The sequence below is a fragment of the Oreochromis aureus genome, linkage group 7 (genome assembly GCF_013358895.1).
Source record: "Oreochromis aureus strain Israel breed Guangdong linkage group 7, ZZ_aureus, whole genome shotgun sequence".
NCBI classification, from domain to species: domain Eukaryota; kingdom Metazoa; phylum Chordata; class Actinopteri; order Cichliformes; family Cichlidae; genus Oreochromis; species Oreochromis aureus.
In genome coordinates this window covers 20,365,027-20,389,556 of record NC_052948.1, presented here as the reverse complement: position 1 = coordinate 20,389,556, position 24,530 = coordinate 20,365,027, and the positions used below count along the sequence as shown (strand labels likewise).

General features: G+C 39.3%; 2 protein-coding genes across 2 annotated transcripts; both read left to right on the top strand.

Annotated features, from left to right (window-relative positions):
• Window positions 1-1,278: 1,278 nt before the first annotated feature.
• LOC116325236 (interferon-induced transmembrane protein 1-like) lies at window positions 1,279-5,262 on the top strand. Its single transcript, XM_031746074.2, has 3 exons — window positions 1,279-1,466; window positions 2,188-2,411; window positions 4,498-5,262. The coding sequence occupies exons 1-3, from the start codon at window positions 1,334-1,336 to the stop codon at window positions 4,693-4,695; spliced, it is 555 nt and encodes a 184-aa protein (XP_031601934.1). The 5' UTR covers window positions 1,279-1,333; the 3' UTR covers window positions 4,696-5,262.
• Window positions 5,263-20,121: 14,859 nt separating this feature from the next.
• On the top strand, window positions 20,122-21,687 carry LOC116325237 (dispanin subfamily A member 2b-like). Its single transcript, XM_031746075.2, has 2 exons — window positions 20,122-20,394; window positions 21,222-21,687. The coding sequence occupies exons 1-2, from the start codon at window positions 20,170-20,172 to the stop codon at window positions 21,408-21,410; spliced, it is 414 nt and encodes a 137-aa protein (XP_031601935.1). The 5' UTR covers window positions 20,122-20,169; the 3' UTR covers window positions 21,411-21,687.
• The last annotated feature ends 2,843 nt before the right edge of the window (window positions 21,688-24,530 follow it).

Here is a 24,530-nt window from a genome sequence, read left to right as displayed (position 1 = left end):
TTGGCTGCCCTCTCTCCTCCCTGATGGACATGTATTCCTCCTGCTGCATCAACAGAGCAACGAACATAATCAATGACATTTCCCACCCTGGCTTTGACCTTTTCAACCTGCTTCCCTCAGGGAAGCACTACAGGTGCATCAGCACAAATACCCAAAGACTCAAGAACAGTTTCTTCCCAGAAGCCATAACCACCCTGAACTCACACATCCACCGATAACACAGTTCCACCGCCCATTCCAAGAACTTCCCTCTATAAACCACCACTGTGCAATAACCCAAACTGTATATACACAAGACTACTTATTTACATATTTATTTCCTTTTTCCTGGATTTTTATATTTGTGCATTTTATATATGTATATTTTTTCTTTTTTCGAAATACTGTTCACATGTAGCTAGTGCTGCAGAAACTGTGCACCTCGCCCCCATTTCTTCTCCCACATGTTAGCACTGAGTTTGAGATGCTCAGTATCTCATTGTACATCTGTATAGTGACAATAAAGGCATTCTATTCTATTCTATTCTATTCTAAAATACAGTCAGCGTTGATCAGAGGATGATGCCATTTGGAGCCTACAAATAAAGTGACACTATTAACCTTTTCTTTGTAGTTTCAAATATACGAAGCATGTCGGTCCCATTTGTTGAAGAACATCCCCACACCATCATGTTCGTACCTCCAGACTTCACTGTTGGTCCGGTGTTTTTGGGGTGATATGCAGTGCCTTTTGACCTCCAAAACACGGTGTGTATTGTAACATCTCATCTGACCAGATTATACTCTCAGAGTATTTCACAGGCTTGTCTAAATTTTGTTCAGCAAAGTTTAAACGTTCTTCAAGATGCTTTACCTCATTACTTATTTTCTTTGAAAAAATTGTCCCTGCTGATTTCAGATCTTTCCGTTGTGCTCCACAGGTGGTCGTTAGCGACTGGATAACTCTTCTGGTAATTCGTTTCACTCCTCTGTGTCCTGACCTCCAGAGTCTTGACTTTCCATGCCTTTTTTGCATCTCCATTTCCTCGTGTGTTCAAAATTTTTTGCTTATACTTTTTCTCATTAGAACACATAATTTATGGGCATCTACTGGATGGATTGGTACTGACATCTGATGAGAATTTCATGTCAATACCACCTTCCAAAATATATTTACTTAGAAAAGTGTCCAATATTTGTTTTACCTACTGTATCTCTGACTGTCATTGTAGCAACAAAGGCTGTGTTGAACTTCCTTCCTTTATCCCTTTGATCATGTGAATGACGCAGATACCTGAACCCAGCACAGCACAAATGTGAAACTTAACCACCAACGTCTGCTTTCAACTCCTGTATGCTGAGCACTTGGCTGTTAACTTCACATAATTACAGACGGCTGAGTCCAATGACTGACATGTTTCATGATACTGGAACTGAAGATAGGGTTGTTTTAGTAGAGTCTGAGGAGAGGGACGATGAACTTCAAAGTAGGAAAACTTTTTAATTTCCATTTCCTTTTGTGTCTGTGTAGCTGTGTGTGTGTGGCAATGCTGTCTGTTTTTATGATGAGGCTGTTGCACAATGGAGGAATCTTGTGCGAGACTTTTTCTTGAAGTTTCTCTGCCATATATTGAAGTTGTGACATAAGAATCTGTATGTTTCTCTTTGGTTGTGAGTGAATCTGAATTTTGTGGTGGTGCTGCAGTATTGGTAAGATAAGTTTTCAGAAGAAGACATCTGCATTTGTTCTGTGTTAAGTGTAGGCTTCAGAATTGGGGGAGGGGCGGTAGATGATGTTTATGTGCTCAAGCCCAATGACACTCAGCATATTCATCCAGCATGTCAGACCTGTTAAATGGCTTCATGTAAAAACTGTGCTTAACCAAATTTTTGATGTCACTTCATGCTAACTTAGTTTGTATCAGTGACTGTGAGCGCAGAATCCTCAAAAAAACGTATTTACATTATTTATTTATATTTATTAATTTATTCAGTGAATTCAGATTTCAGAATTCAAAGATTTAGAAAAATTCAGTTGCGAGGACACAGCAACCTTTTGGAAATACCTGGACCCCAAAGACAGAGCTGTTACTGTTCAGTTTCTAGTAGAGCCAACTGCTTTAACTCTCTCACTGCCCACAGACTTCAAAAATGAAATCATCAATGTCAGTAACTCTTTTCAACATCTTTCCTCTCTCCAACCTGCAGCTGAGCTCAGACCAGTGAGAATGAAACCTCCAGCTTATGTTCCAATGCAGGTGAGGACCTATGATGGGCCCTCTGGACAGCCTGGAGGATCTGTATTGGTTCAGCACACCACTGTGAACGTCATCACTGAGCCTCCAAAGGACCATTTTATCTGGTCCCTCCTCTGCTTTGCCTACTTAAACCCTTGTTGTTTTGGACTTGCAGCTCTCATTTATTCTATCAAGGTGTGTGTATGTGAATATATACATTTTACCTACCTGCCTACCATATCTTACCATATGAATCAAGCTACATGATCATGGAATCGAACACAACCAAAACTGAAGTGCAAAAAATGACTAAATCAGTGGAAAAATGTGTTTTAACACTTTCCAGGGAAAACTCATAACCAGTGATGGGAATAACGGCGTTACAAGTAATGGTGTTACTACCGGCGTTACTTTTTTCAGTAACGAGTAATCTAACTAATTACTATTCCTATCGTTACTAACAAGAAAATGCGGAGCAGTCGTGTTACTATTTTTCATCAAACAGACGGTTGAAGCTGTGTTCAGCTTACCACACCTTATATCAGTTGCACCGAAGTAGTTGACTATGTAATTAATCCGGGTGCTACAGCGTTTAGCAGCTGTGCGCGACCCTGCGGGCAGCAATCACTTTCTGGTAGACGATCACTTTTTGGCACAACACCTGGAGCTAAGGGGGCACAACAATCGCATGAGTGCTGCTGTTTGGCTGAGGAAGAATAAAATAGTTGTGGTAAGCCAGTCACATGACCACTTTAAGATGACAAAGCAACAAGGTGATATATACCAGTTTTTAAATTGTGTTGATAGGCCACGTAAAACCAGAGTCATGATAAACAATATATATGCGGCGTTTTTTCCTTAATAGTTTCGTCACGACAGCACTAGCAAGCACTCTCTGCTTATGACCAAAAAATAAAGAAACAAAACAAAAAACAGCCCGTTCGTGTTGGTGGAAAAATGCACCATGTCGACCAATCAAAAATGATATGACAACATGACATTTGGTTGTTTAGGAAGAGGGGGAAGTTTTAGGAGTGACAGAGAAAGAGAGAGAGAGAGAGAGAGACAGCAGAAAAAGAGAGTGAGCGAGTTTTGAGATGTGAGAGATTTGTGACGTTTAGCGTATTTGGAGTGTGTAGTTCATGTGTTGTCTTGTGTACTTAGTGTGTAGTGTTGTGGATAGTTTTGTGTTGTGTGTCAGAACAATGAGGCGACTGCTGTCTCCAGGTAGAGAACAGGAGTGATACACCTGCTGCTGTCAGACCTGCAGGTATCAGGCTTGTGATGTTCTCCTTTATAGTCAACAGAAATGATTTTTTTGGAGTGGCACAAATAATTTTTGTGGCATCTTATTGAATGCAGAACAGCTGATTGTTCTGTAAATAGTTTGAAGTGGTTATTTAAAAAGGGGTAAAAGGTAAATGGCTGCAAATAACTTTGTTTGCAAAACTTGTGCATAGGATTTTAAAATTGACAATTTAAATTTGCATGTAAGTTATGAAATATGATTCAATAAACATGTTAGTGGTTGTTGCAGTAAAAAATATAACTTTCTACCCGGATTTTATGTTTTTTGTCTGATTTTAGATCAATTGTGTTAATGCAGTATGTCAAAATGAAAACATAACTGTAAATTCAGACACGTGAGGTTGTGCTGAAAAGGATGATACCAAACAAGGCAAAGTAAATAGTTTTTAAAGGTGAAATGTGGAGGGAAAATCAAAAGTAGTTAAAAATGGCCAATTACAATCTGGACACCAGAGGGTTAAACATTTTTTAAGTAATGCAATAGTTACTTTTCAAGTAATTAATTACTTTTAGAATCTTGTAACTCAGTTACGTTTTTGAAGAAGTAACTAATAACTATAATTAATTATTTTTTCCAAGTAACTTGCCCAACACTGGTCACAACTAAGACCATTGCAAGAGTGATAAGGACAGTTTGGGCTGAAGCACAACAATGTACACAGCACAATAAAGAATAAATGATTTAAAAACTACAACAATGAAAGAAATATCTTACATTTGTTATACAGTTTACACCATTTCCTACACTGATAGTAACAAGGAAACTATATGGGCACAAAAAAAAAACAACAACCCACAAGTGAAAGAACAACTGGGATTATTATTATAATTGTTTGCATTTACTAAAAACATGAAGCTTAACTTTTTCAGATAATGAAACTTGGGCTATGCTTAACATTTGCAGTTTCAGTTTACACTGGGATAATTACATTATAATTACACCATTACAAACTATATGTTTCTGTCCTTCTAGGCCAGAGACCGGAAGGTGGCCGGAGATCTGGAGGGTGCACGACGTCATGGGTTCATTGCCCGTGGGCTTAACATTGCTGCCACAGTCCTTTTTGTCATTGTACTTGTGATTTTCATTATTATAATCAGTGCTTTGTTTGCAAATGCATCTGCTTATGCTCACAGAGAACCATACTATTATCATTTTAACAGAGATTAAGTTGCTTGCTGCTGTGACTTGTTATTAAGCCTCATATTCGGTGCAAGAAAAACATAGCTTCAGACCCACTGTTTAATTTAAAAACTAAAGGTGTGCTCCAATAGTTCATTTTGCTTAGTCTCTCAGTTAGGAACCGTGGCGGTAGTAATAAAAGCTGTTCCAATTATCCAATTACTTAGCAAAGGTGCTTCGGTGCTTCCTTTATTGCTTCCTTTAGCATAGGATACACAGAGCATCCTTTATGAAAAGGATGAAGAAAAAGGTGTCCCATAATTCATTGCAACAGACCATCCGGCTGTTCATGAAAACAATGGACATAATAAACAAAGTTGCGCAGATCATGTGAATGTTCGTTGTAACATTTTTCTTTTCATTTCATGACCTCCTGGTATATTTCTGCGTTTTTAATAACTGTTTGTTAAAAAACTACTTGCTGTTGAGTTGCTTTACATGAAGACTGCAGTATGCTATGTAAGCTCAAGATTTTGATCTACACTGACTGATCAAAGTGTGCTTAAACTTCTCTGTAATCGCTGTTCTTTAGTAAAATCTTTTTTTTGTACTGCAGTCTTCAGGATTCATTTTTTTACCTCAGTACAGTTCCGCTGGAGAAAGTGATGGATGGAGGGAATTTTACTGCAGTGAGTTACACTGGATCACATCAGTAAAACATAAGATACATTTTATATGCTATGGGGCAGATTTACTAAGTGAGTCCAATTATTGTGATATTGCAATTGCAGGATGATCTATGATCTATTTAGAAAGATGCAGGCAGTTCATATCAGTAAAAAAGCAGCATTCTGTCCAGAGTGACAAAAAGTTACCTGAAATAAAAAAGATTAGCTTTTAACAGCTTTTGTTTTCATTGCCCAGCTTGAAAATCATTACTAGATGAGCAGGTTATAGAGGTGTAGTAGCACCCCTTTTTAGAGTTATCGTGAAAGAGTGATTTTTTTTTTTTAAAACCAGGAAAGTTATACTTGCACATATATTGGCAAAAGTATTCAGGCAACCATTCAAATCACTGGATTCAGGTGTTCCAAACACCTCCATGGTCAGAGGTGTATAAAATCAAACAGCTAGGCATGCAGACCGCTTCAAAAAACATTTTTGAAAAAATGGAGTGAATTGAATTCCAGCATGGTACTGTGATAGGATCACACCTGTGCAACAAGTCCAGTCGTGAAATTTCCTTGCTACTAAATATTCCACAGTCAGCTGTTAGTGGAATAATAACAAAGTGGAAGTGACTGGGAATGACAGTAACTCAGCCACAAAGTGGTAAACCAAATAAAATCACAGGGCGGGGTTAGCAGATGCCGAGGTGCATAGAGCGCAGAGGTTGGCAGCTTTCTGCAGTCTCAGTTTCAGCTGGGCAGCTGCATCTGCACCTTACATCACTAAATACAGTGCAAAGCGTCAAATGAAGTGGTGTAAAGCATGTCGCCACTGGACTCTAGAACACTGGAGATGTTTTCTCTGGAGTGACGAATCACGTTTCTCCACCTGGTAAGCAGATGGAGGAGTCTGGGTTTGGTGGTTGCCAGGGGAACGGTATTTGTCTGACTGCACTGTGCATGGTCCAGCTTTGTTCACAATAAGAATACCCAGTGATGCCAGCTGATAAAATTGTGTACATCAGAATCTGCTTTAACTACTTTGTAGAGGTGGAGCAGCTGGCCCTCAGCTCCACCAGCTTGTCACTAGGCATCGAGCCCAGTCTTGACAAGATGCTGGACGGCAGATTTTCTCTTGAAGTTTTTTAGGTGACTTTAAAGCTGGCGTTCCAAGAGAGAACCCACGCAAACACGAGGAGAGCATGCAAAATCAAAGCAGAAATGCCCCGGCCAGGTGGTGGAATCGAACTTAGCTGTGAGGCAGTGTTAACCACTGCGACACCATGCTGCCCGGTCTAGTAACTGTAGCTCAGAAAACAATCCTTTAATCTTAATCCATGCAGTATTGCATTTCAGGCAGTACTGATTTAATACTCAGTTCTTATTTCTGACTTCTTATTAAGTTCTTACGCATACGGAGAATTATTTTTAACGGTTATTGTACAGGTCACATACACAAGTACAGGCCACTTTTGAAGTAGACTATCAGTAATGGTGTTTCAACAAATTTTACAAATCGTGACTCCAACATCAAAAATACCCTTATTTCCAATATGATGATAAATGCTGTAGTGTGATGAAGCAGAACTGGCACACTGCATTGTATATAAAATGTTCAGTTTGCCTGTTATTAGCTTTACTAAACAAAATGTCAGCAGTGAAACTTCTCATCATCAAAATTTTGTGTTAAGTTCTTCCCTCCACTGAAATTTAATAGTAACTGATGGCCAGGGGATGTCAGCATTTGGTCTGTATAAATATTATGACACAATGAACCTTTATTAAATTAATTTCTTAAGTTAAAAAAAATTATTATGAGATTAGATTTGGCCATTTATGATAAGAGGTACATTACATCCCCTAATCCAGTGCTCCCCAACACCCCAGCCACGGTACCAGTCTGTGAGCCGTTTGGTACCGGCTCACAGATCGACTTTGGTTGAGGCTCGGGTGTGAAATTTATGGTTTTCAGGGTTTGTATCGGTTTTTATCATTATTTTTTTTTTTTATCATTTTTATCATTAATTCAGTTTTCCTGGGTCTTTTCTCGTGTGTTATGAATAAATTTTCTTTTTTTGGTACCGGTACTGGTTTTATTTTGTTGTATTTATCCGCCACACCTTAAAGGCCGATCTGTGAAAATATTGTTGGACGTAAACCGGTCTGTGGTGCAAAAAAGGTTGGGGACCACTGCCCTAAACCACAGTATTTTACAATGTCCACTGAAAACTACGAACAAATCATTAATTTGAAAACTTAACATACTGTACAGTGTGTTAAGTGGCAGCTGTGTTTGTTAGGTAATTAATTGTGTCATTACTGTATTTATTGATCAGACCTGGCCTAAGTATTTTGTCTTGCAAAAGTCAAGCCTCAACAACGCTGTTTTTCCTTCTTCTCCATCTCACTGGTATTTTATCTGCTTGACCACCAAGTGGCGCTCCAAACAAATGATCCCAACAGTGTCAGTGCCCCACAGACCCAGCTTCAGTTTAAGTTCAAAGTGTTTCCAGATGTTGCTCCTTACAACAGCTCAGATGAAGACAGTCTCACACAGGTAACAGTGATTTAACAGGATTTGTCAGCATGTGGTCGAGAGCTACAAACTGTGACTGGGTGAGAGTGTCCTTCCCCTTTAGCATGTATTTTAATGTCATGAGAAACCATGTTTTAAGTCAAATTAATTGACATTTAATTATTTTTATACTTATGTATTTAATTAATGCCAATTTGATTAATTGATGAAACATTTAATTAATTATTTAATTACATAATTTATTTATTTATTTTGGCACTCCTGACCCTCTATAAAGGGGAATTGCAAAATTAAACATTTTCTTTCGATGATTTAGATCCAAAACAACATCATGCAACTCTACCAGTCCTTCTCTGTATTTCTCAATCAACATTCGTAAAGCAAACATTGCATATGCTGTCCTCTTTCTGAGCATTAAACTATACTATTGTTTGCTGATTGTCCCCTCTCTTCTTAATCTATCTTCAGCGTCAACTTTATCCTTCTGTAGTTTCTGCAGCTCTGCACATCACTTCTTCTCCATTCCTCTCACTCTCTGAGATTGTTTTAAAAAAATGTGACTTTATACCACATTGCCAGGTGTTCGCTCGCTCTGCGGTAGAGTATCACTTCCTGTTCCTGCTAAAACACAGTGGTGTTTCTGAGTAGCTTATCTGCTTAGCAAATTAATTAAAAACTTTTAAATACATTCTTTTTTCATAGTATAATCTTCACGTGCTTCATCCGAGGCACACTTTCTGTGTGCTCACTACCTAATTTATAGCCAAAGTATTCACTCACTGTCTCTGTACTGTTTCGCTAGCTTAGCTTAGCTCGTAGCCGACTCGTTAGTACCATGGCTACTTCACCTGTCCCTCCTGCACTTTCCTGCTCATTGTGTCAGATGTTTAGTTACTCCTCGGCCTCCTTTAGCAGTAATGATACCTGTAACAAATGTAGCATATTTGCAGCTCTGGAGGCCAGGATTACTGAATTGGAGACTCGGCTTCACACCCTTCATTCACCCGTAGCTAGCCAGGCCCCTGTAGCTGGTGCAGCCGAAGACCCGCTAGCTGTTCCCCCGCAGACCCCAAGCAGCTGGGGAAAGAGGGCGGCTGGGTGACGGTGAGGAGGAAGCATAGTCCTAAACAGAAGCCCCAGGTACACCACCAACCTGTTCATGTGTCTAACCGTTTTTCCCCACTCGGCGACACACCCGCCGGGGGTCAAACTCTGGTAATTGGTGATTCTGTTCTCAGACATGTGAAGCTAGAGACACCGGCAACCATAGTCAATTGTCTTCCAGGGGCCAGAGCAGGCGACATTGAAGGAAATTTAAAACTGCTGGCTAAGGGTAAACGTAAATTCAGTAAAATCATAATTCACGTCGGCAGTAATGACACCCGGTTACGCCAATCGGAGGTCACTAAAATCAATATTGAATCGGTGTGTAACTTTGCCAAAACAATGTAGGACTCTGTAGTTTTCTCTGGTCCCCTCCCCAATCAGACCAGGAGTGATAGGTTTGTAGCTTAACCCTATTCGCTGGAACGTTGAAGACAATGTAATTACACAGCAAAGCAAGACATGAGTAGGCAAAGTTCTTTATGTTTCTCGTGCACGGGAGAGAACCGGACAAACGCCGTTCCTTCGCTTGACCCCAGTTGCTCTCGTCCGCTCTCCCGTAACACTGCTCTTTTATTGTGGTTACATGAATATGCATAGGTTCATTAACATATGACATCTTACATAGGTATACATGAGGACAAAGAATACCTTGTGTGTGTGTGTGTGTGTGTGTGTGTGTGTGTGTGTGTGTGTGTGTGTGTGTGTGGGGTCAGAGTGTGACCCCATAACCGACTTCCCTAAACCTGCTGGTCTGGAAGTCCAGCAGTTCATCTAAAGAAAAGGCACTTAGACTAAAACAGACATAGACACGTTTATCCTACCATAAAACAATAAGACAAGGTACGACCTCTCCCATGCACCCAGAGCGCTCTGGAATGCACACAAAGTTTGCAGACTATTAAGGATCAAACCTCTACCAATCTACACCTAATTATAAAACTCTAAACATATATGGGTAGATATTTCTAAGCATAAATGACAATCAACAATACAAATCTAACAAGGAGTGACATGTTTAGCCGCATGTTCTCCTTAAATTGCTGGCTGTCTGAGTGGTGTCCCAGAAACGATGTGGGCTTCATAGATAATTGGCAAACCTTCTGGAGGAAACCTGGTTTTGTTAGGAGAGACGGCATCCATCCCACTTTGGATGGAGCAGCTCTCATGTCTAGAAATATGGACAAATTTATTAAACCCCCCAAAATATGACTATCCAGAGTTGGGACCAACAAGCAGAGTTGCAGTCTTACACGCCTCTCTGCAGCTTCTCTCCTCCTGCTACCCCCCCAAAAACCCATCTCCATTGAGACTGTGTCAGCCTCACAGAAAAACTAGTTCATACATTTATTACTTCCAGGCTGGACTACTGTAATTCTTTATTATCAGGATGTCCTAAAAACTCGCTGAAAAGTCTTCAGCTAATCCAAAATGCTGCAGCAAGAGTACTGACAGGGACTAGAAAGAGAGAGCATATTTCTCCTGTTTTGGCTTCCCTTCATTGGCTTCCTGTTAAATCCAGAATTGAATTCAAAATCCTGCTCCTCACATACAAGGTCTTAAATAATCAGGCCCCATCTTATCTTAATGACCTTGTAGTACCATATCACCCTATTAGAGCACTTCGCTCTCACACTGCAGGCTTACTTGCTGTCCCTAGAGTATTTAAGAGTAGAATGGGAGGGAGAGCCTTCAGCTTTCAGGCCCCTCTTCTGTGGAACCAGCTTCCAGTTTGGATTCGGGAGACAGACACTATCTCTACTTTCAAGATTAGGCTAAAAACTTTCCTTTTTGCTAAAGCATATAGTTAGGGCTGGACCAGGTGACCCTGAATCCTCCCTTAGTTATGCTGCAATAGACGTAGGCTGCCGGGGATTCCCATGATGCATTGAGTTTTTCCTTTCCAGTCACCTTTCTCACTCACTATGTGTTAATAGACCTCTCTGCATCGAATCATATCTGTTATTAATCTCTGTCTCTCTTCCACAGCATGTCTTTATCCTGTTTTCCTTCTCTCACCCCAACCGGTCGCAGCAGATGGCTGCCCCTCCCTGAGCCTGGTTCTGCCGGAGGTTTCTTCCTGTTAAAAGGGAGTTTTTCCTTCCCACTGTCGCCAAAGTGCTTGCTCATAAGGGGTCATATGATTGTTGGGTTTTTCTCTGTATTTATTATTGTGCGATCTACTGTACAATATAAAGCGTCTTGAGGCGACTTTTGTTGTGATTTGGCGCTATATAAATAAAATTGAATTGAATTGAATTGAATACCATGCTGGAATTCACTGACCTCCCTAGAGTGACCCATTCTTGCACAAATGTTGCTAGTAGCAGTCTGCATGCCTAGCTGCTTGACCCCATTCAGCTGTGGCCATACAAGTGATTGAAACACCTGAATTCAACGATTTGGATGGGTGAGTGAATACTTTTGACATTATAGAAAGTTAAAGGGTCGCAACAACTGTTTTTGATTTCTTGTAGTCATCAACGCATCATTACAGTGTCCATATTGCTGATCCTGGACTTGTCCTGGATGTACAGTATAAAACAAAATTCTTCTGCATTTCAAGTGAGTTGCTTCTTTAGAGTTATTCACCAACTTAACACAAATACACAAATAAACCTGCAAATTCCAACCTCAAAAATTGGAGAGCTTATAAATGGAGAGCTAAAAAATCCAAAGAGATATTATAAATCTGCTTCATTTGCCAGAGCCACATTTTAAAATAAAGTAAATAGTTTTCAACTGTTTAGGGTGCACACGAGCTAGCACAAGAGAACTCCAAACCTCCAAACTTTGCTGAAGTGTTTGTGGATTTGACGGCTGTCCACTACCCCCTGATGTTTTTCCATCACAGATGCATTGTTGCCTTCAAATATAGGCTGCTCTTAAAGGGATCTGTTTGAAACTGTGTAGCAGAGGTCATATGGTCAGTGACCTCATGATAGCCTCCAGTTTTTTAGTCTTCCACCATTTTAATCGGTCATCCATTCATGCTTGCACCTGCTGAGTGCTGTTAGGACCGAAATTCTGCCTCAAGGCCAGTGTTGTTCCAAATTTCCCTCTTCCCCACTCATCTTATATTCGCCTCACTTTGTAGCACATTAAAAATGTTCTTTTAAGGATTTCTGTTTATCTTCTCACAGCTTTGTTTTGGTTCTCTACATGCCATTTTCAGCAACAAAGAAACACTTCAGCCAAAACAGTTTCTCACAACAATGATGTAATGTAATAAAATGTTTTGTCATTGAAGATCAGCAGCAGAGACTTTGACAGAAACTTGTGCAGTGGGTGGATATTTGATTTGAGTGTGAAATATGTTTGTTAATCTTTCACACTGGAACTTACAATGAATTTAAAAATTAAAAAAGTGACAAATAGGAGGTGTGGAGGCGAACCTGAATACGGTATTTGGAAAGGCTCAAATAACGTGTTTTTTTTGTTTTTGTTTTTTTTGTTTGTTTTACGAATACTTAATTCGAACAAATATTTGAAAAATATTCATATTCACGAACAAGAAAAATTTTATATCAAAAGCTGCGTTTCCTCATGAGACCGCAGTGCATGCCCGGATGAGTGAGCGAGTGAATGACGTGGGGTGACTGACACGGGCTGCTGCACACAGCAACAGACAGGGCTCGGCTGAGCGAAAAAAGAATGAACTGCATCACTGTTTTTGTTGAATTGATTTTTGTACCATAACTGTGTTCCGGAGGGAGTTTATAACTTTCGGGAAGTAGAGTTTTATCGGGAGATTATTCCATTGTGCTGCATTATTGACGTCTGCAGTCGGGTGCTCTCATGTTTGCTCTGTTTACGTAGCTGTGTTAGCTTTAGACAACAGGCTGCTGGCAGAGTAACGTTAAAAAGGTTAAAAAAGGTTAAAACAATGCTTGTGTAGCTGTGTTGAATTGTATGCACTTGTGGGCGATATTTGGTACGTTTAAGTTACTCTGTCTTTTGCAGACAGCAAGATGTAGGTTATAGGCTATTTAACCTATTCAACCAAATAGAAATGAGTGTGGCTTCTGCTGAGCCATCTCTTGGTCCTCCACCGGCCCTAAAAAACTTGCTCAAGTTCTGTGTGGAAGCATTTTACGGTCAGTCCTGCAGATAAAACCAAAGTGATATGTAATTTGTGCAAAATTCAAATCAGCAGAGGCAGATATCAAACATCTGTCAACATCTGCTATGCATAATCACATGCACTTAAAGCATCCTCTCCTGGTACTGTCTGCCAACCCCCCCACAAGCACCAATTCAACATCACAGCCATGTTCTGCCCCTGCAAGTCAGTTTCCATCACCTATATTAGCTGCATTTGATGCAAAAAGGCTTATCCACCCATCCACTTCACTGCAAAGCAAATAACAAACACAGTGGGAGAAATGATTTGCCTTGATGTGATGCCCTACTCAGTAGTGGAGAATAAAGGTTTTTGCAAACCTCTCAATGTGGTTGCACCTCGATATCAACTACCATCTTGTTGACATTTCTCTCACACAGTTATACCACAACTTTACCAAGAAGCGAAAACAAAAGTAAAAGAAGTTCTCTCAAAAATTGAAGAGAAATTTGTGCACTGCACGTCTGAGATCTGGATGAGCAACTTTTCCACAAATGCATATCTTTCTCTCAATGGCCACTGGATAGAATGCAAACAGAGTCCCCAAGGAATAGATGAAGATAAACATGTGACATCACTTCTCAAGATGGAGGTCCTTAATGAAGATCACACAGCAGCCAACATTCTACCTCACCTCCAGGCCGCTGTGAAACAATGACAAAGATAGTGTTGGAGCGAAATTTTCTGTTGAGTATTTTGTCACAGATAATACCATTAACACGGTTACACCAATGGCTGTGGTGCACATTAGTTGTATGTCTCACACCTTACAAATAGCGGTAACAGCTGGTCTAAAAGAGTGCCGGGGAGTGACCAATGTGATATTGATTGCTCGCAAGATCCCTGGGTTTGTACACAAATCAAACAAAGCTGTGAACAAACTTCACAAAATCCAGGAAGAGCTTGGCCTTTCCAAGAACACTTTGGTGCATGATGTGTCAACCAGGTGGAATTCCTCCTTCCACATGCTCCAGCAGCATGATGACCAGCAGACGACCACTGACTACCATGAGTGCAGAGATGGATCTGGGAGGTGTAATGTCACACCATCAATGGGAACTAGTGCAGGCCACTGTGAAAATACTACAACCATTTGAGGAGGCAACACGCACCCTGTGTGAGGATGTGGCTTCTCTGTCTTCTGTTATCCCTTGTGTGCAGGCTCTCAAGACTGCATTAACAAACTTAAAGGTGGATGTGGATGTACAGGCTCTTCCAGAGGCACTTGGTGACCACATTGCAGTCTCAGTTGGCTCAGCGCTTCAAGGCTGTCTTTGTTGACTCCTTGGGTCATTACTTTAAAGCCACCCTACTGGATCCCCGATTCAAGAGCTTGCCCATGTCACTACTTTGTACATCAGAATTTGAAAGGCTCAAGGCAGATGTATCTGCATAGGTGGATGCAGAACTCTAAGTGGATGATGTTTCTGGGGTACCTGAAGTTGCCAGCTCATCCTCAGTTGAGAGTGAGACCTGTGTGCAAAAAAGCAACCATGTTTGTGCTTTGTGAATCCACTCAAACATCACTACTTAGCCATCAAACCACAGCCAAAAAAAAAGTATGTAAGTTTCTGGTGTGATTTAATTTCCATTGTGGTTGGAAACTGTGAAGAAAAAACAGGTTGCACCAAATACAACAAGCGCATGACTTTTGAAGTTCATGTGTGTTGGTAAAACCTGCGGAAGTACGAGAGTACACAAACTGGTACCTTTTCCGCTGTGGTCACTGTGCTAACTGCTGAGTAACTGGCTGCATGCTCTACACACTGAAAATGCACGATATACAGATTATACACATTCAAGATGTACTTAGCACATCATTAAAAGACTCTTTGTTTACTGGTGTTACATTATCTTACTTCTTTCTATGACATTGTTCTATAGCACTGGTGGAAACTGATTGTCAATCAGTCATTCTGTCACTTATTTCTTTTGCAAATAATTATTTATTTATTTTTTATTACTTATAGAGAAGATTAAAAAAAATTCTACACATATACATACTTCCCTTCCACTCCTGTTCTTTCATGCAGTACCACAGTTCCTCTCTTGGGACCCTATCATCTGCTTTCTCTAGATCCAAAACAACACAATGCAACCCTACCTATCATTCTCTATATTTCTCAATCAACACTCTTAAAGCAAACGTTGCTTGTCTTCTCTCCCAGCTCTTGACGGAGGCGGTCACATCTTCTCCCTCTTCCTCTCCCTTATCTTTCCTGCTATCTATCTCCATCCCTCAGAGAGAGATCTCCCTCTCCCTGTCCAGGATGTGTACATCCACATCATTGATTTGATCAATGGTCTTTGATCACTGGACTTTGACCAGTAGTTGTTGATCAATGGTCATGAGAATTTGGATATTAATGATCAAAGAACTGACCTCCCAGCCCATTTCATTCAGTAGTGCTAATTTCAGTCATTGTGCATGAACAGAATCAACCTTTTGGGACTTCTATTGTACTTGTGCGTGTGTGTGCATTTTTTCTTGCCTAACATATCCTAATACAGTGATTCCCAACCTTTTGGAGCCACAGCCAGGGTTGGTCAAGTTACTTGAAAAAAGAAATTAGTTACTAATTACTGATTACTTCTCCAAGAAAGTAATCCTGTTACTTTACAGATTACTCATTTTCAAAAGTAATTAGTTACTTTATTACTTATTTACTTTTTAAAAACTTATTTACTTTTTAAAACCTGAATACGTAATAAAGCAATAGATCTTTCAGCCCAATTCTATTTTTTCTGCATAATCCATCATATAAAATAGAATCAAATGAAAAAGTCTGTTTTTAAAACTTGTTTTATTAGTTTTAATCTTTTAACTTTATGCACATTGCATCAAGCAAAAATTTAATTATATGCAACAATCTTTGACTGGAAGAAATTTGTTCATCATTTTCTGCATATTCCAGCATCTTTTCATGAAATCAAACTCAAAGTAATGTCAGTACTTCCAAGCTTTAAACGCTGCATGGCCGCACTCTCTCCCACACTCTCTCCCACACTCCATATTATCCATTGTTGATCTACACACGTCTGTTGCTGCCACGGACATTGTGGGCTATGTCATTGTCATGAGACACTCTCACAAACAAAATCATGGTTTAGTAACGCAGTAACACAGCGTGCTTATGGAAAAGTAACAATAATCAAATTACTTTTTTGCAATGGTAATCCCTTGGTTTACTCGTTACTTGAAAAAAAGTAATTGGTTTATAGTAACGCGTTAATGCGTTACTGCCCATCTCTGGTCACAGCACATATTTCACATTAGAAAAAGTCCCAGGCCACCACCACCACCAAACAAACATGTTACGAAAAGCATTTTTATTGAAATATAATGTAAATCTACTCTCAGTCTACTCAATTTACCTAACCTAGGATTGTTTACTTAAACACAATGTTCTTGCAGGAATTGAAGAAAGACACCTCAACAACTCTGAGTCTCTCTCTTTGATCATCTTCATAGCAGTCATGCTAGTTTTAAGTCCTTTCTCACTAATCTTGGTGGTTTTCCTCATTATTGCTGCCTGTTTCTCAGTCTGGATTGTGTGTTATGTTATGTCTCCACTGCCCGTGGGTTTACCGTTGCACCATTCTGGTTGCCAATATATTCCTGATTTTCATTATTACAATCACTGTTGTGTATACATGGACAAATGCATACATAAAAATATGTCATTCAGTAACAATAATTATCCTTATACAAAGGGAAAAAAGGAAAAACCTGAGTATCAGATTAAATATCATATTACAGGTTGCGTGAGGCCGAATCACCCACAAAGACATTCAGATTTAAAGTTAACCAGCAGTGCATCCTGTAGGTCAGCTATGGGCAGTGTTGGGACTAACGCGTTATTAAGTAACGCGTTACAGTAACTACGTTATTATTGTGGTAACGAGCACGGTAACTAGTTATTATGCCAAAACCAGGAACGCGTTACTCGTTACTGGGATTTAGATAGGCTCGTTACTCGTTACTTCGTGTGGTGGATATCGCGGAGCTTCCACAGATTCAATAACATTAGCAAGTGGTGGACGCTTCCGTAGAGGCCAGCAGGTGGATGAAGGAAAAGGGAGGCAAGAGGAGAGACCCGAAGCGGCCGCCGGTCCGCGTGTCAGGTGAACTGAACTTCAGGTAAGAAGTTATGACCTGCAGTCTATCGGAGTCAGATATAAACCAAGTTTAGGTGGAGTTTATTTTCGGTATGCTGACATTTTCGTACTGCGTGCTAGCTAGCATGACGGAGTTTCTATACAGCTGGGTGGGTGCTATGTTACTGATGTTGAACTTTATTTTGTTCATACAGTTAATTATTAGAGTTACCAACCGTCCCGTAAAAAACAGAATCGTCTGGTATTCAGAGAAAATATTACGCGTTTCGTACTGAGGTGAAAAGGAACACAGCTTCAGCTACAATGAAAAAGACACAAAGCTGGAGCTGCACAGCTGCCTCTTCTTCTCTCATTCTCTCCTCTCCCGTTTCTACTTCAATCACGAAACTGATCAATGATCAGTTGATCGGCTTTTCTCTCTTGTTTATTTATCGCCCACTTTGCGCCAGAAAGAGGAAACCAGCGGATGTCGCGTTAAACAACAGCAGCACGTTTAAGCTTGATCAGCTGTTGTTAGAATTTATTTAATATTAATTTCTAGTATCAGCTGATGTTTGCTGGAGCCACAGCTGTAAAGCTGCTGGTCATGATATCGGTTTGGTTATCTGGTGAGAGGGAAACATGCAGATGAAACCAGGAGATGTCCTTACTGAATCATCAGAGCTGAACAGGTGATGGAGAAACAGGTTTACCTTTTAGGTGACATGAATGAGTTGAAGAGAAGTTATGAACTGTTTCTGAGAGACAAATAACACCAGGATCCTTTTCTAAGTAGCTGACAGCTGGTAACTGTGCAGGGGCGGGTCTAGCAAAGTGTTGCCAGGGGCCAGGTAGGGCATTAACAGGGAAAGGGGGACAAGGAAATACTTTTCTTTATTATTCTCATTTAAAATGTCTCGCTTTTAAAAAAAATAATTATCTGAGTCTTGCAACAAACAATTAATAGATTGATACATATATACCATCAGAACAGTGTACATCACTGTCACAACAGTGTTTATTTTCATTCAAAGGCTTTATGATTTTTCCTATAATGGTGGGCTGGTCTCTAGTCAAAATGCCCGGGACGATTTTTTTGTCCCAGTCCAGCTCTGCATGCAGCTCATCTGCAGTCTGGTATTACCTACATCTTCCTATTCAGAAGGCAGAATTTCTGAGTTCTGAGTACAATCAAAAGCACCACGACTGCAGTTTTTGTGTTGGATGTAAAAAGTAGGCTAGAATCATGGCGGCGGTCAACGACGGTCCAGGCGTGGGATTTCTCTCGTGGAAATGTGCACATTATTTTTTCCTTTCTGTTGCTAGGTGGCACAGTGCACTTGTGGCAAGTAAGCAAGCTAGAAGACTGGCAGTCTTGCTGGGTATCCAGTTACGGAAGCAACACATTAACAAGAGAATTCTGAGTAAAACCAAAGTTACTTTCCCTAGTAACTAGTTACTTTGAAAGTAACGAGTAACTTGAAGTAACTGAGTTACTTTTTTAGAGAAGTAACTAGTAATGTAACTAAGTTACTAATTTAAAGTAACTTACCCAACACTGGCTATGGGTGAACAGATTCCAGAAATGACTGCTATAAAATCATGTGGTTCACCATCTGCTACTGTGGAGAGAAGTGATGCTGGGTTTAACACAGTACATCTTTTTCCTGTGCTGTTTGTGTCATGAACTGAGGTTCTCACGAATACTGTTGCCAAAAGCAGACTCAACACAAATTCAGCAGCAAACTATAGCAGAATTAACATGAGCCAAAAGACTAAAGCAGATACAGACCATAGGTGAGCCTAGTTACCACTAAGAGTGACTGAATGGACTAGCGTGTAGCAGCAGACCGCGCTGGCTGAAGTAGTACTCCTGTGATTGTCTGTGATGGCTGAGGGCGTAGCTGAAGAGCCATCCAGAAACACTCTCCTGCACGACTGCTCCTACGGACATGACAGTTTTGCATTTTTCAATAATACATAACACACCCTCCAGATCTCCAGCCACCTTCCAGTCTCTTCAATAGTAACGTGGTGCTGAAAACACTGTTATGATTTTTAGAGAGATCTCCATTTCCATGCTGTTATCTACGGTCAAGTCTTTTGCTACCCAGACACATATTGTCACCAGCTGGAAGAACTGATGCTGCTGTCTCCCTCAAGCTCTTTTACCTGCATGTGTGAGTGTCAGGCTGGTTGTTCCTTACAATGTCCTCCTGGAGGCCTGACCTCCAGTTTGCTGAAAATGTGAGTGTCACGTCATACATCAGCAATTATTTAATTATAATCTTTAAGAAGTCCAGCACTACTCAGAACATAACCAATGCAAACAGAAACCTTGAATTCACTCCCACCATTTGAATGCAGCAAAGCTCTGCATTTACATGAGCTTTGCACTTGGTTTTTTCTTAATCGTTTGTTTTGCTTTGGAATATGAAATGGCATTATTTCTTTCCTTGCTAATGTCCAGTGTTAAAGAACCAATTTAGAGAATTCCATCAACTCTTATTTTGGCGTCCATGCAAATATTTCCTCATGTCTTCCATCTGTTGTGCAAAGCTGATGATTTAAGCAAATTTTGTAACAGCAGGAAAGAAAGTCCAAGTACAGTGCTGTGAAAACTTATTTACCCCTTCAAATTGCAATACTAAGGAAAGATAGTTTCATCATATCAGGAACACAATGTCAAAATAAAATTTTAATCCAGGCAATAAAGGTTATTTCTCCAACTATAACTGGCAGTGCTATTAATGTAAAATGTTTCGTGACTGGCAGCGCTTTCTTTGCAGGTTCATATTTAGATGTGACAGTTTGATACATTCTTTGTATCGTACTTTATTTTGTAGTGATGAATCTTGTAGGTCAGGTTTTCATGGGCTTCCTGCTCCAACCCCCCCAAAAGCTTTAAAAGCCACAACTTGTGGTGACTCTCTTGTTCTTGTTCACACCTTTCTGCTCTCTAAATTGCAGCTGAGCTGAGAACAGTTTGAGCGATGCATCCTCAAGGTTACCCGACTGAAGCCGTGCCATTACAGGGTGCGAATTATGGTGGACTCCCTGGTCAGCCTGGAGTGGTCCAGCACACTGCTGTGAACATCACCGCAGGGCAACAAGTCATCACTGAGCGCCCCAAAGACTATATCATCTGGTCGCTTTTTTCCCTTGTCTACGCAAATCCTTGTTGCTTTGGACTTGCAGCTCTCATTTATTCCATCAAGGTGAGTTTATTGTGACACATTTTACTTTGTTAAAAACCACATCTTTTATGTGCTTGCTCTATGTGAGAGAAGATAAAGTTATCCAAAATTTTGGGAAATTGATGTGTTACAGAAGCCAAAACCTTAAAGACAACCTGGAATAAAAAAATATTTAAACAAAAACAAATATATATGTTTTCAATAAAATAACATGCAATATGATAAAAGGTTAAAATTACACAAAAGAAAGGAGTTCAGTTAAATGAAATAAGAGTATAAAAAAATATGCATACAAAGTACAAAAAAAATCTAAATAAAATTTAATAGACCATTACATGAAAAAAATGAATATGATACAGGAAAGAGCTCAGTATGATAAAATCTTAAAATAAAGTGAAAAAACAAAAAACATGCAATAAAAAACAACAAAAGGAAATTAATATTCTGTCTTCATGAAATTAACCACCTGAATTTATTTAAGCAATAAATCAAACAATTGTCTTACCAAAAGTAGTAAAAACAACACAGAAGACATCAGATGACATTAAAATGTCTGAGTGTAAGAGAGTGTAGTGGACAGTGCAATGAAGTGGCTTTGCTGAGACAGTACAGGACGAAATAAACTATAAACACAGAACAGCTGATTCACTGTAACTGTAAAACTATATAAGCTACCGTCTTTTGCATTTTGTAAATTTAAAAAAATCTGTGCTTGCAAACAAGAATCTTAATATTTTCTGGGACTATGAAAGGATTATGTTTGACATCTGACATTCTGAGTCTCTCTGGAATTGAACATGTGTTGGACTCCAGTTTTTAAAGTGTATAAAATACTTTCATCCTTCCAGGCCAGAGACAGGAAGATGGTTGGAGATATGGATGGTGCACGACATTATGGCTCCACTGCTCGCAATCTCAACATTGTTGCCACAGTCATAGTTACCACTGCAATCCTGATTACCATTATTGTATTCATTGCTAAAGCAGCTTCCTATCACAGTTACAGTAACAGTTACAATTACAACTATCGATATTAATTACTTTATAATCATTTTAGAGTCTCCTCCTGCTGTGATGAGGTCACATTTGTGTTTTTCTGCTTAAAATAAATTTTGCAATCTTCTAGAACTTTTTAATCGCATCATCTGGAAAAGAAGACATTTGACATAAATCTTCGATGGAAGTCTTCTCTATTTCTTTACTGATAAGTTTTATTTTCAGACTTTGTTATTTGATACTTATATCCTGTCAGCAAATCATTGAGAACTGAAAAGCTTCATATTTCAATAAAGGTCCCTCAATATTACTGTTTTACATGTTTGTTTGTTTTTTGTCTTTTTTTTCCAACAAATTTTATATACCAAGAGTGGGCAAAGAGACAAAGTTGTGTGTATTTCGTGTCAGAGAATGAACTGACAGTGTTTCATTCATGTGCAGCTACGAAGTGTCCTTGGGCCAGACATTAGAAGCAGCCGGTAAGCAACAGGTAATGATAAACTTAAAACCAAAATAAGAAAAGTAATATTTACTCATTGTTTCGGTTTTAAAGTTGATCACATCTGAATAATGCACAAGAATAAGTGCATAAACAAGAAATGAGTTCTAAGCAAACAGAATATGAAGTAGTAGTAAAAAAAAATAGTAGAAAAGAAATTGTTTTGCTCACATCCGATGACAAAGTCCACAATATTAATGATTCAGTCATATCAAAGTCATCAGTGCATAAATTTGTTTTGCATGGTTTGTTACACATCCAGTAATTGAACTAGGACACACTTACCCTGTTGACATTAGTGGGAGAAGTTATTTATACATTTTTTGTGCTGTGCTGTGAGTATGTGTGAAAAGCCTTAGTCACATGTGTATGTTGATCCAAACACACTGAGCACGACTGCCACTTTGATCAGGGGAATGATGTACATTAACATCAGTCCCAAACTTTGCAGCTCCTGGTCCGTGGCTACAAATGACAGCATGTCAGCAAGTTTGAGTAGCTTGTGAACTTGGTGTCCTTCACCTTCATGGGCTGAGCAAATCCACCTCATTGACCAAAAACATTCTCTTTTCAGATATTTGAATATATCGTTTAGAAAATAGACATTGACTGTGGAGCTGTTGTTCAGTATTTCTTCTTTTTTTTACCTGCTGTTGAGCAGGAACATTGTGATCTCCTCTCTGAGATCACAAAAACACTCAAACGCTCCACCTTTGTCCTGTAACATGGAGTAAAGAGAGATTGAAGTCCTGGTGGCTGCGCCTTGCATCACAGCTGAGGGAATAAAAGGACTTGACACCCAGCCTTATGTGTAAAAATGTGTTGAAAATGGTCAGAGTGCTAAAACAGAGATTTACCCTATCTGCTAGTAAGGATTAGATATACATCTGATAAATATGTTAGCAGAGAGATCTGAGTAGTGAAAATGTTGTTAAATGTTGTAAGAGATAAACACAGAATTATGAGTCATATGGGATTTTTTTTTTTCCTGTCCTGTTCCACACTGTAGGAATCAGAATTATTGCCTGAAGGCCAAGAAAAAAATGCCCAACGGATTTAATTTTCCAAGTTGCCATAATGATCCATAATGAATCCTCTTGATTGATCTTTGTTATTTTATTTTATTTTATTTTAAACTTCTAAGTTATTACAAACGAAACAGACATGACTGGGGGATAGGTTACATTACAGATTACAGAATACATGCCCCAAAATGTAGTTTGCCACGTATTCCGTTAAGTTACTCAATGTGAGTAACGTGTTCTGAATGCTTTGGAAATCTCACTATATTGTCATGATGTTGAAAATTACATGAATGTAGCAATCACATCCTGCAAATTCTTGTTTGTTTTTCTTCACCAATTGGCTGTTAAGCCCAAATCTCCCTGAATAGACAATATATTTACTGTAGAGGAGCAAGGACTTATGCTAACATAAGTTAACATATGATGTTAACATAAGATAAGATGTTAGCTTGGTGGTGAGTAGCCTTCAGTAATAGTAATAAATCACACAGCAATAGTACATAGAAGATACTGAAGTGGGAGGTAGCTACCACAACTAAAACAAACGGTAAATGAACTGACTCTTATCTAGCGCTTTTCTACTCTCAATATGCAACATGCCACTTTCCCCCAATCACTTTCTCTAAACTGAGTGCTACATTCATACACATACACAATCCGATGGATGCATCGGAGAGCAACTTGGGGTTGGTATCTTGCCCAAGGATACTTGACATGCTAACCTTCAGTTGGTGGATTAGTAGGTTACCTGCTCTACCTCCTGAGCTACAGCCACCCCACAAGCCACAAGGGAGTTAGAGTAGACTAATGTTAGTTTTTGTAAAAGAACTTATTTCCAGATGTTTCTTTAGGTTGGAGGTGGAGTCTTTTGACGCTGAGAGCAGCTTGGTTGCTGGTAAACAGAGTTTGCATTGAACGGTCAGATTTCACCCATCCCTTTCTTCTTTAAATGTGAAGTGGTGTTGGAATTTCCAAGTAAGAAATGCATTCCTGCTCGTGGACTGCTGGCTCTGTTGTGCTGGCTCCGGGTCCATTGTGTAACTGAAGCTACCAACATTAACAGGACGCTTACATTAGAGCCTCTTATTATGTGTTTTGTTTGGGTTGTAATGCGTTTAATTACCAAAATTAGAGAGGGGATAGCCGAAACATATGAAACAGGAAATGACTGTTGTGTAATCCATTTATTTCAACAAAGTAACTGTATTCTAATAATCACCTATTTAAACGGTAATTATAATGAAATACAGTTACTCATATTTGTATATTTTAAATACGTAATGCTGGTACATATAATCCGTTACTCCAAAAACTGATTACTTCTAGAGATGGCACGATACCACTTTTTTATGTCCGATACCGATATCATAAATTTGGATATCTGCCGATACCGATATGAATCCGATATAGTGTGTTTTTCAATCAATAAAACTGTTTTTTTTAATATCTTGCTGCAAGTTCATACTCAAGTTTAATTAAACAACAACACTAAAGCTATTCTGTTATACTTCTATGTAAAAAATACACTGCACCCAAAATATTTCATAGTTCACCAATACTGATCAATCTAATAAACTTAAACCTGCACCATCCTCCCTATTCTGGTATTTTAAAGAGTACTTAGCAGAAATATTAAG